Below are 12,461 nucleotides of genomic sequence, written 5' to 3'. Positions count from 1 at the left end.
ATTGCTGAGACAGCAGGATGGAGCTCTTAACAGGTCCCTAGATTACAACACCTGTAGCTGTGCTTTATTTAGGCTTTCCTAAGAGTTAGGGGATTTTTTTTTTTTGGGGGGGGGGGAGGGTTTCAGACTCTGATAGTCAAACTCCAGTCCCCTGTGTGGCCTCAGTGGGCCATCAATGCACTCCAAAGAGATTGTTTTCCTGTATTTTTTCCTATTAGTTTAGTCCATTGTTAAACTCGTTCTGCCACGTACTACTTGCCATCTATGGAATACAGCTGGTTGGAACTTGTGTTTGCTGTTAAAATGGTCGGTGGTCTTCGTTCTAAAGCATATTGGGACAGACTTAAAGATCTAAACATATATATACTGGAGAGGAAAGGCAGGATAAGGGGAGGTTTGATAGAGACATTTAAATACCTCCATGCCTAGGAGGCGAGCCTCTTTCAACAGAGTGAGGGGGCATGGGATGAGAGTGAAAGAGGTCGACACAGGGGTAATCTAAGGAAATATTTATTTCTTTATTTAAAACATTTATAGTCCACTTAATGAGTTCATGCTATGCAGAGTACAGACTAATAAATAACAAACTACAATAAAACAATTCTGTTATCATATTAAAACCATACAACTAAAACAAAACACAATAAAACATGATGAAATCAGTCCCTATCATTGCCAAAGGCTACTGCAAACAAAAATGCTTTCATTTCTCAGAAAAATTTTACATCTGTTATTATTTTTAAATCCTTCGGTAATGAGTTGGGTTTTTTTTACAGAGAGGGTAGTTTGATGCATGTAATAGTCTCCCCATGGAGGTGGTAGACACAAAAACAGAGTCTGAATTCAAGAAAGCATGGGATAAACACAGGGGATCTCTGAGGGAGTGGTAGGAATTGTAAAGCCAAATTAGTTGGGTGGATGGGCAGATTAGATAGCCCATATGGTCTTTTTCTGCCATCACATTTCTGTGTGTTAAGGTAATGTTCCAGTTTCCATTACAAAACTATGCAAATGCTTTTGGTGGTTCCTGTGTATTGTAAGGCATTCAACTGCACACCTAAATCCAGAGACCCTTCTACACACCCTCCAGAAAACAGTCTACAACTTACTCCCCACTTCAGTCACCTGCCTGGCTGACGCTTGGATATGACCATTGATGCCATCACCCCCAAACCTACACCAGAACTAAAAGTCTTAAAGCAATTTGGCAGAAGATGAGAAGGCGGAAATCATTATCATAGCCTGAAAGAGATGACTACAGCAGAGGCCTGACCATCTAACACAAGGCCATTCTATGTCAGGGCTAGAATTTTGCATCAGTACAATAGCTGTGCAAAAAGGACTCTCTGGTTTACTGAGCACGCGTTTTCACTTGTTTAACCATTGCTTAAAGCCATCCATTGCCAGACTGCAAAACTAATTTAAAACCAGATGTAGCATGGAGGTGGGATAAGGCTTTGATTCTTGCTGAATTTAGAGAAGTAAAATGCTGGTGGTTGCTTGGATAGATATTTTGTTCCCTTTTTTTTACTTTCTGTTTTGCATGATTTCCTTTGGATCATATCTAGAGTTTTGTAACATCTTGCAGAGGTTTTTTTTAAGTCTAATTATTTTCCACCCTGACAGAAATTCCAGATCAAGTTTCACCACCGTTCAGATCATTAAAGAAGGAGATGCTGGAGATAAAACCTCAAAAACTACTCCTGAATAAGGAACATCAACTGTCATCAATACAAAGCGACACACAAACAAAGATGGTGAGAGAGCATTTAGTAACACTGGGGTCAACTTTTGGGGAAAAAAAAAGACCTGTGCTTCACTGAGGTTCCTAAATTTAGGTACCTAAAGTGTAGCCTGCTAAATTTAGCCCTGCAATTTATTTTCCTAGATTTCGGGTCCTAGTGCTGAAATTCAGTTTTTCCCCCACCCTCTCTCTGCCTCATAATCGCCCATTGTTTAAGCATCTAAGCCTAGGTGAAATTAGGCATCTAAATATAGGGGCTAGCCATAATCTATTTTCAAAGAGGCCAATTACGGTCCCTAACTTTCTAAGGTAAGCTCCTAAACCCTTTGAGAACTGACTCTATAGTGATGTTTGTATTCTCTTACCTTGGGCATAGCACCATAGCAGATGATGGCAGACAAAGGTCAACCACAACCCATCCAGACTGCCCCAATTATTCCCATCCATGCTGCAAAGGATATAATCCTAGGACAGCAATTGTAATTTTTCACTTTTACTCTATCATCTTGGGCCTGGAAACATAGTAGATAACAGCACAAAAATAAATTGGGGGTTAGTCCACCTTTTCCACTCAGTCAGGCCACTTAGGCCATAGGCCAAAGCTCTAAGAACCACACTTGACTATTCACCTTAACCGTTAAATTTAATATCATAACCCTTTTTCTCTGAGGACAAGCAGGATGGTAGTCCTCACACTTGGATGACATCATTGGATGGAGCCACGGAACTTTGATCTCAAAGATTCTAGAACTCTCAAACATGCCCTACTGAGCATGTGCCGCTGTAGTCATCACCCGGCCCCCTAGGCAGAGTCCCTCAGGCTCTTTTTTTTGCCATGGAGCCGTGGGTCATGATATTCAGCTTTGCTCTCTCCTCACAGTTTTTGTAATTGATTTTTTCTAGAGCTGCAGCTGTTTTTCTTTCCTTTACCTTACGGTAGTTTTCTTTTCTTTTTTTCCTTTTCTTTCCACTGTCTGCCAGCCGCATGGTGGGCCTTAGTTGCTGTTCAGCCTGGCAGAGTCTAATTCTATCCCTTATTAAATAAATACTGCACCTGTGTAGTAACTGTGTCCTCTCCTTGCTCTGTCTGTTTTTGTACCTTTGTCAGGTACTGGCTGGACTGACTGAATGCAGTCCGTGGGTGATCCGTTTAGGCCACTGAGCCTGGGGAATCGCCTGAGTTCTACCTGGGCAGGAGTTCCATGCTATTTTACTGATCAATTGACATCGAAGGAGGTTCAGACAGTGAAGAGATAGAGGACAACACTGTTCCTATGGGGGGGGGGGGGGGAAGAGCTCATCCTCCCCACATTAAAAGGAACTGGTCTCCATGGGCAAAGCCCTGGACGACGTAGCCCCCCCTCCTGCTTGCCTGTGATGGCAGTGCAGTCTCCTTGGGAGAGAGGGTGAGCAGGAGCCTGGGCAAGCAGCTTGGAACTGCACCTTTGGTTCCATGCCCAGTAACGGTTGCCCCTACACTTCTGGATGCTGATGATGTTGGGGGCCCTGAGCAGCTGGGATCGGGGGGGCATCAGAGGCCCCATCTGGCTTCATGCACCATCGGTGCTAAAGAGTGCTAGGGTTGCTGTCAAGGCTATTGTCAGCCATAGCCGCTGGTGAGGGACGCCATCGAGCTATAGGTGAGCGAGGGGAATAGTCTATGGCGACGGCAGTCATCTATTCCTTTGGGCATCAATGAGGCATGAAAGGGCCATGTTGGGGCTACAGAGCCTTTGCCTGCAAGCGCCTCTGGTATCCTTGGTATCACTAGTCCATCGATGCCTTCAGGCACTGGGGTCTCTCAGTGCCACCAGGCTTTCAAAGTCCGCGGGCACCTGGGGCGCCGGGGATGGTGCTATATACAGTCAAACTGATCAAAACACAGTCAAGCACTGTCGAAGCCCTGGGTACAGCATCGTTTGGTGTCATTGATGCAATCCATTGTTGGAGAGCGCTATGGGTCCTATGGGTGCCGTCACCAAGGTGGGCACCAGTGGACACAGTTTGATGCCACAGGACACTACCATAGAGCACCATGGACACTGTTGGTTGCCATGGACTTCGCTGCTGCCGTTTCATGAGAGAAACTGCAGTGAGCCATTCCCAACACAATTTCAAGGGCTGTGTTCAGCCTCTTTGAGCGTTATCAGGTACTGGGGGGTACCATGGGGGTGTTGCCATGGAATGCCACCCACTATCACACATCTGCTCTAAGCGCCTCAGGCAATGGCAGATGGCATTCTCCCTGTCTGTGCAGTATTCAGCCATGCCAGGGTTCTGCCATCGTTGCATCAAGATATCAGCCTCCTCGTCTGTTCTGCACCATAAGGTGCTAGGGTGCACTGGTGAGGAAAGCGTTACCACACACTCTGTGATTGCTTTTTGGCAGTGGATAGCATCCGACTCTTAACAGGTGCTGCTGTGTCATGGGATTTTACCCATAAGCACGGTGAATGGGTTCGTAGGTGTGCTGCCATCCATAGAATGGGATAGCAATGTAAGAACATAACATGCCATAATGGGTCAGACCAAGGGTCCATCATGCCCAGCATCCTGTTTCCAACAGTGGCCAATCCAGGCCATAAGAACCTGGCAAGTACCCAAAAACTAAGTCTATTCCGTGTTACTGTTGCTAGTAATAGCAGTCGCTATTTTCTAAGTCAACTTAATAGCAAGTAATGGACTTCTCCTCCAAGAACTTATCCAATCCTTTTTTAAACACACTACACTAACTGCACTAACCACATCCTCTGGCAACAAATTCCAGAGTTTAATTGTGCGTTGAGTGAAAAAGAATTTTCTCCGATTAGTCTTAAATGTGCTACTTGCTAACTTCATGGAATGCCCCCTAGTCCTTCTATTATTCGAAAGTGAAAATAACCGATTCACATCTAATCGTTCAAGACCTCTCATGATCTTAAAGACCTCTATCATATCCCCCCTCAGCCATCTCTTCTCCAAGCTGAACAGCCCTAACCTCTTCAGCCTTTCCTCATTAGTTTTAAATGTGCCACATGTTAACTTCATGGAGTGCCCCCTAGTCTTTCTATTATCTGAAAGAGTAAATAACTGATTCACATCTACCAGTTCTAGACCTCTCATGATTTTAAACCTCTATCATATCCCCCCCCCCCCTCAGCCATCTCTTCTCCAAGCTGAAAAGTCCTAACCTCTTTAGTCTTTCCTCAGAGGGGAGCTGTTTCATTCCCCTTATCATTTTGGTCGCTCTTCTCTGTACCTTCTCCATCGCAACTATATCTTTTTTGAAATGCGGCAACCAGAATTGTATACAATATTCAAGGTGCAGTCTCACCATGGAGCAATACAGAGGCATTATGACATTTTCCATTTTATTCACCATTCTCTTTCTAATAATTCCCAACATTCTGTTTGCTTTTTTGACTGCCGCAGCACACTGAACTGACGATTTCAATGTGTTATCCACTATGACGCCTAGATCTTTCTTGGGTGGTAGCACCTAATATGGAACCTAACATTGTGTAACTATAGCATGGGTTATTTTTCCCTATATGCATCACTTTGCACTTATCCACATTAAATTTCATCTGCCATTTCGATGCCCAATTTTCCAGTCTCACAGGTCTTCCTGCAATTTATCACAATCTGCTTGTGATTTAACTACTCTGAACAATTTTGTATCATCTGCAAATTTGATTATCTCACTCGTCGTATTTCTTTCCAGATCATTTATAAATATATTGAAAAGTAAGGATCCCAATACAGATCCCTGAGGCACTCCACTGCCCACTCCCTTCCACTGAGAAAATTGTCCATTTAATCCTACTCTGTTTCCTATCTTTTAGCCAGTTTGTAATCCACGAAAGGACATCTCCACCTATCCCATGACTTTTTACTTTTCCTAGAAGCCTCTCATGAGGAACTTTGTCAAATGCCTTCTGAAAATCCAAGTACACTACATCTACTGGTTCACCTTTATCCACATGTTTATTAACTCCTTCAAAAAAGTGAAGCAGATTTGTGAGTCAAGACTTGCCCTGGGTAAAGCCATGCTGACTTTGTTCCATTAAACCATGTCTTTCTATATGTTCTGTGATTTTGATATTTAGAACACTTTCCACTATTTTTCCTGTCACTGAAGTCAGGCTAACGGGTCTGTAGTTTCCCGGATCGCCCCTGGAGCCCTTTTTAAATATTGGGGTTACATTAGCTATCCTCCAGTCTTCAGGTTCAATGGATGATTTTAATGATAGGTTACAAATTTTTACTAATAGGTCTGAAATTTAATTTTTTAGTTCCTTCAGAGCTCTGGGGTGTATATCATCCGGTCCAGGTGATTTTCTACTCTTCAGTTTGTCAATCAGGCCTACCACATCTTCTAGGTTCACCGTGATTTGGGTCAGTCCATCTGAATCATTCCCATGAAAACCTTCTCCGGTACGGGTACCTCCCCAACATCCTCTTCAGTAAACACCGAAGCAAAGAAATCATTTAATCTTTCCGCGATGGAAAGATTTAATGAATACTGGTCAGCATGTGTGAGGACTAACATCCTGCTGTCCTCTGAGAACACCTGTTATAGGTAAGCAACTCTGCTTTATTCTGTGATGGAAATATTTCTTCACGGAGAGGGTGGTGGATGCCTGGAATGCCCTTCTGGAAGAGGTGGTGAGGACAAAAATAATAAATTTAAAAGGGCTTGGGATAAACAATGCAGATCCCTAAAGGTTAGAGATTGGAAATGAAGAAAAGGGTGCATGGGGTTAACTTGCATGGAGCGGCAGTTACTCCCCTTAACAGAAAGCATGGGATTACTACCCTTAACCAATTAGCCTTGATGCTTTTGATGCAACTGCAACATTACTCTTCGTTTCAACGGTGTTGGGGGGGTGAGGGTGAGGGAAGGGGACTAGGAATCAGTTATCAGCCAACATTGTGCCCCAAATTTTATGCTCTGGGGTACCAATACACCGACCTCAGAGAAAAAGCACAAGCTTGCTTCTCCGGCCAAGTCCAAAAGCAAAACATGTTCAAGCAGCATTGTCTGATTGTAAATATTACTTCCCTTAACATAAGGCTTGGGGGTAACCAGGACGGGGCGGCGGTTACTACCATATGAAACTTGCTGGGCAGACCAGATAGACCATTTGGTCTTTTTCTGCTGCATTACTATGCTATTATTTTAATTAACGTATGTATGTATGTTTATTATGTCTTTACCTGTTCTTTGTTTTAATTGATATGTTTTAGTCATGTACTTTTTATCCTGTTTTAGATTTTGTGACTGTATGTATCCTTTTATTATGAGTGTAACATTGAAAACCACCTAGAATTGTTGATAGGCAGTCTACAAATTCTTAATAAATAATTAACCTTCCAAGATGTGAAAGACTCACATTAGGACCCCTGAAGCATTACATGGGATTCCTGAGCCTTAGGTTGAGCATTGCTGATCAGGGGTTTCTTCATTTTATATTATGAAACAAAAATATTTTTCCAGGGTATTGACCGTTATTTCAGCTGTTCTTGTTTTCCAGATTGGTGCATATTACCCCAGTACTTTGCTTCTTTCTTTTACTGCGTGTGCATAAAATGTTTATTTCTTTCATTGATTCCCAATATTATATTTCTATCTGAGAAATTTAGTACAACACAGGGTTTGTTTTATTTATTTGATTTTATATTCCACTTTTTTTCAGCGACTTCAAAGTGGAAAACATTCAAGTACTATAGGTATTTCCCTTTTCCCAGAGGGCTTACAGTCTAACCCCGGGATTCATCATTCCGCTGTAACTACAGCGAAATGATGGCTTAGAGAGCAAAAGAATACAGCTGGCCGTATCTCGACGGTGCGTTTTCACCTGCCACGGTTGTGGCCGGGCTGCACGCTTTCACCCCCATAGTGCTACGATAATGTGGAAAACATTATCGCCCGCAGCGCTGCCAGGTCATAACCCCGCCCAAACTCCTCCTCTTCCCCTGATTTAAATTGTACCGCCACGATAACGGCACATCGCAGTCTACAGAATGACCCGGTAAGTTTGGCTCATGTAGAGAACTTAAGTAGACTTAATAGCTACCATGAACCCTCAAAGTGAGCACACAGGCATGAATACTCACAGCCCTGGACCCCTGACATTATGGTTTTACTTAGTATGAAAATTAATCTGAGATGCCTGGATCTTTATAGCTACTGCTCCATTTCTGTTGCAGTCTGAAACCTACAAGAAAAGTGAAATGTCTGAAGCGGCTGTAGAGAGGACAGCACGACTGGAGATGTCTGAAGCGTTGGATCTCAGTGAAGAGATGGTACGTAAGCCAAGGGAGCCTGTCGAGCAGAGAGTATCTTGGATTTAATAGACAGGTTACAAATCTAAATCGATTTGACAAGGTATCTTAAAGAAGCTCTAGTTATCTACTAAGTGTTTCTTACAGTTCTGAAATACACAGCCATCACCACAGACCCATTGAAAGGGCATTCCTCTCAAACACGGTTCTTGCTGGCCACTGTCAGAGACAGGACACTGGGCTTGATGAGCCATTGACCCAACCCAGCATTGGCACGTCTTCTGTTCTTATGATTCCCACTTTAAAGAACTGGTTTAGGTGCAGTTTAAGCAACTTCCACTAAAGAAAACAAATGTATTATTTTTCATAAGCAGCTATAGTAAGCGAACAAGCAAATGAGGTTGTCTTCTGGAGAAAGCACTCTTTTCATCCTTGAATTTATTAAATAGGAAATACAATTCCCAGTCTTTTGATTTGGAACAATCCAAAAACCATTCACTTTTCATGAAGTAGCACTGTACGAGGGATAAGACACTGGATATGCCAACTAATTTTTATATTGCGAGAGGTAATTTTGATGCATTAAAGCATGTTTCTGCCCACATAGGCCTTCCCTGAAAGAAAAGCATACTGGGGCTCGTAACGTCTTTCCCCTTGTAAAACAAAACCATATTTCTCACTTTCCAAATGCTTCTCACTACTGAGGAGTCCCCTCAGAGGTCATGGTTGGCTTTCAGGGTGTTAAATGGTGAATCTTCGATACCGCAATGACATTATCACAGTTGCCAAAAGAAATATCGCCAATCCCTGCCATACTTTGGCAATGGACATATCATCTTTGGAATATCATATGGAAATAATGCCTTATGTTATCACATTTATTTTATCCCTCTGCTGACAAAAAAACTTAATACAAATAAGCCCTTCACAAAAACAGTTGTAGCCTTTCCACGGGTGCATTTTCTCTGGTGATGATTAGTTTTAGCGTCTACTTTGATATTTACGTCGGTAGCATGCTGGCTCGTGATGCCTTTCAGGGCTGCAGCAGTGGATGACACCAGAAAGTGAAAGAGATTCACATTGAGAGATGCAGTGTGTACCGAAAATAGGTATTGGCCAAGCTAGTGTGAGCTAAACACCACCGTGGATGTATTCTGTATTTCTTGCTTTTTTTCCCCACAGTATTTCAGTTTAATAAATGTTCTCGGGAGTCTGATGAGCATAAAGGAGCTCTCAGGAGTGCAGACGCTGAAACACCTGGCACAGGAAGAGAGGGAGAAGGCGTGTAAGCAGCGCCAGAAAGACATCCAGATGCTGAGCAACAGGATCAGTCAACTTAAGAATCAATTAAAGAGGAAAGAGGATTTGCTAGTGGAGTACGACACAGATCTGCAAGAGCTCAGGTAGAAAAAACTAGCTTATTACTTTATTTGACTAATATTATTTTGTAACTTTATTCCCCTTTCTTTCCCTTTTATTTTCATCATTCTGTATATTGCTTTGGCAATGCATGTATATCTGCCTTGCCAATAAATATTGCCCAGAGAAAACTGTGAATATTATTATAGTAGAAAGTTTGGCTTAGATAGGATTTACAACTGAGGTGACCAGAGGGGCAGCCAGCGCCAATCCTGGTTTTTACTATGGAAAGGTAATCCAGCTTTCCCCACACATGTAATGCCGTAACCCCGGAGCTAGGTCAGCATGTGCCTTTTTGAGATGGAGCCGTTTGGTTACTTTATTTGCTTTGGGCTGTGCTTTTTTGACCGAGGTGGCATTCTTGGTTTGGAGGGTTCCCGGTACAGCTCCCGGGGTCCCAGACTCTCACAGCGATGGTGGGTATTGCTTACAGAACCATTTCTTAGCTCTGCACAGCACTGTGGGCCAAAGCTTCTTTCATGAATAAAGGTGCAGGAAACGTCTGCAGTCAGACTCCAGCTCGGTGGATTTCCTTCTGCTTCCAGGCCGTTGAAAATTTCCGATTTTCACCGGATCTGCTGCTGAAACTTGGCGGATTTTCCTCAGTGGATCCCTTGAGCTTTGTGAATGTTTGCTTTTGGATATCTGGAAAACGTGTGCGAACAATTTGATGACTCTGTGGAATTTTCTGTAGCATCATTGAATTGGATGCAAGCTTTTTTGGGGGTTTTGCAATAGACTGTACACCGCTAGTTAAGAATCCCAGCAACTGGGTAATCAAGAAGGAAAGGTAATGTTGTACTTGGCTGGTTGACAGCCAAGTACAAAATTACTTGAAATTGATATCTATGCTGATTGATTTTTTTTAATTTCATTTATATTTTGAGGAATTTTATTTTCTGTACATTAAGATAAGAAGCTATCACTGGCTAAGCAGCATGTTGGTCCTTTTGGGGTAAGGGAGATAGCAGTATTCAAAATGAAATAAAACTTATTTTTTCATTTGACAGACTCTTTATTGGCTACTTCCAGGGTTTTAAAATTGTGTCTTCATTTTTGAGAATTCTAATGGAATGAAATTGGACCATCAATGCTCAGTCCCATAAAAAGAAATTAATGTTCAATAAACTTTGAAATCTGCAAGGTGCAAGAGAAAAAAGCAGAGGTAGAAGGGGAGGAGGGAGATGATTGGTTGGGGATCGGAGTATACTGACAACTGGAGCCGAGATGGAAGAACTCGGCATTCCTGTCCAGACCACTTGCATGCATGACTGAGGAAAGCATTCCCCGATCTTTTGTTTTTCATATGGCTACCGCCTCTGCAAAGAAAGGGCTCTAATACTCCCTCGCTTTTCTGACACAGACAAAGCAAACTGGCAATGAAAATGCAGCAGTTAGATATAAAGGAACTCGAAACTGAGATCCACCGGCACGAAGAAGAGAACGCGCTTCTTAGGGAGGCTCTCAACAGGACAGAGTTGCAGATGAAGCAGGAGAAACGGTTAAATAGATTTGCTAAACACCAAAAAGTAAGTATCATCTTTCCATGATTATAACTAGACTACTCATGGCTCCATTAGAATCCATTGACATTTCCATAAGTAAAGTGGTTTGCAATCCTATTAGTGGATATTTCTGGGATGTATGTGTTTACAGGTAGACGTTCCAACCAGCATAAAAGTCTGATCTTGCAATGCAGTACTTTCCGTCAGCAATACATACATAAACTCAAGAGATGAGGCCTTTATAGTTTCACAGGAATAACAGTGTGGTTTTTCCTGAAAAACTCTGAACGCACAGCACGACTGTCAGGCTGGCCCAAGGACATGTGGGCTGCCTATCTGCAGAATCTACTCACCAGAAGTAGTCAAGAAGCCTTCCAAACCGCCAGTCCAGAAGGGAGGGCCATATTGTTCCCAGAGAATCCATTTGACCTGGGTAGAGGACGGTGGAGTCCTAAGAGTCAGAGGTCTCGACAACCAGTAATGCAGGTCTGGCAGGATTTTTTTACCTCTCCTGCAAATCACAGCCTAATTGCCATATTTCAGCTCTGGAGAAAGGGGCCATTTTTCCGAGACTGTCCCCACAAGGAAGATGAGCCCATTGACACTAATGCCATGACCCCACACTTTTTTGTAATTTTGTGGATGTCCCCAGCCAGGGAGTCTCAACTTTTGTGATTGCAGTTGAGCTGAATGGTGTTCCAGCCCAGGCATTAGTGAACTCTGGGAGTGTGAAAACACTAGTACGAAAAGAGTTACTGAAGCGAGTCCAGATTGACTATAACAGAGTAGTAATCCTGGCATGCATCCATGGGGACCAACGGCAGTATTCAACAAACTGGGTACAACTAAAGACCCTGGTCAAGCAAGACCATATTGAGGTGGGAATTCTTCCTTGGCTACCCTACCCTGTGGAGATACGATGGAACTATCCAAATTTCAAGAGCCTTTGGAACCAGCTCACAATGAGCTGGTCCAATCACAACAATGAAGAATTGGAGTTCCCAGATCAATATTATAAAGACTCTAAGACTCCTAAGTCCTAGAGGCAACGCCAACAGGACAAGTACAGTTATACTGCTAATTTAGAGGTAGCCAGATCCAGACCCACAAGGAATCCTGGGTGAAGGGAGGAGTCCCTCATCAGTGTACAAGAACTCAAGGCCTAGAAGGGTTAGGCCCCGGGGAGCAGACAGAGACCCAGCATATGCCAAGACCTGTTACGTTTAAGGACTCTGTGTTACCTGAAGTTAAGGTGAGCTGCACTGATTGTTTTGAATTTTCGACTGTAAATAAACTGCACTTAAGGAACAGCCAGAATCTGCCTCCTTATTTCTCTGGATGTTTCCCAAGCTGCTATTGCCCGAGTTACCACAAAGGATTTTCAAACATAGTGGCTAACAGTGCATCAGCCTTCAGATCCTCCCAGGTCCTGTTATCTAATGGCTCTGCAGCAGTGAAGATTCTCCAACTATTCCTGGGACAACAGAACAACAAAACCTTCAGTGTGACAAACTGTAATGAAACAC

At 43.0% G+C, this 12,461-nt stretch overlaps 1 protein-coding gene and 1 long non-coding RNA gene across 5 annotated transcripts in view; one reads left to right on the top strand and one right to left on the bottom strand.

Annotated features, from left to right (window-relative positions):
• The window catches only part of LOC115076826, a 152,256-nt gene that overhangs the window by 39,900 nt on the left and 99,895 nt on the right, over positions 1-12,461 (bottom strand). The window lies entirely within an intron of this gene.
• Positions 1-12,461, top strand: part of FHAD1 (forkhead associated phosphopeptide binding domain 1) — a 63,938-nt gene that overhangs the window by 43,527 nt on the left and 7,950 nt on the right. Inside the window, exons 25-28 of the mRNA XM_029578744.1 lie at positions 1,627-1,757; positions 7,937-8,032; positions 9,194-9,414; positions 10,794-10,959. Of these exons, the coding sequence (XP_029434604.1) occupies positions 1,627-1,757; positions 7,937-8,032; positions 9,194-9,414; positions 10,794-10,959 (614 nt within the window). The remainder of the gene's footprint in view (positions 1-1,626; positions 1,758-7,936; positions 8,033-9,193; positions 9,415-10,793; positions 10,960-12,461) is intronic.

This window comes from Rhinatrema bivittatum, chromosome 15 (assembly GCF_901001135.1).
Source record: "Rhinatrema bivittatum chromosome 15, aRhiBiv1.1, whole genome shotgun sequence".
NCBI lineage: Eukaryota > Metazoa > Chordata > Amphibia > Gymnophiona > Rhinatrematidae > Rhinatrema > Rhinatrema bivittatum.
This window is presented reverse-complemented; position numbering and strand designations above follow the sequence as displayed.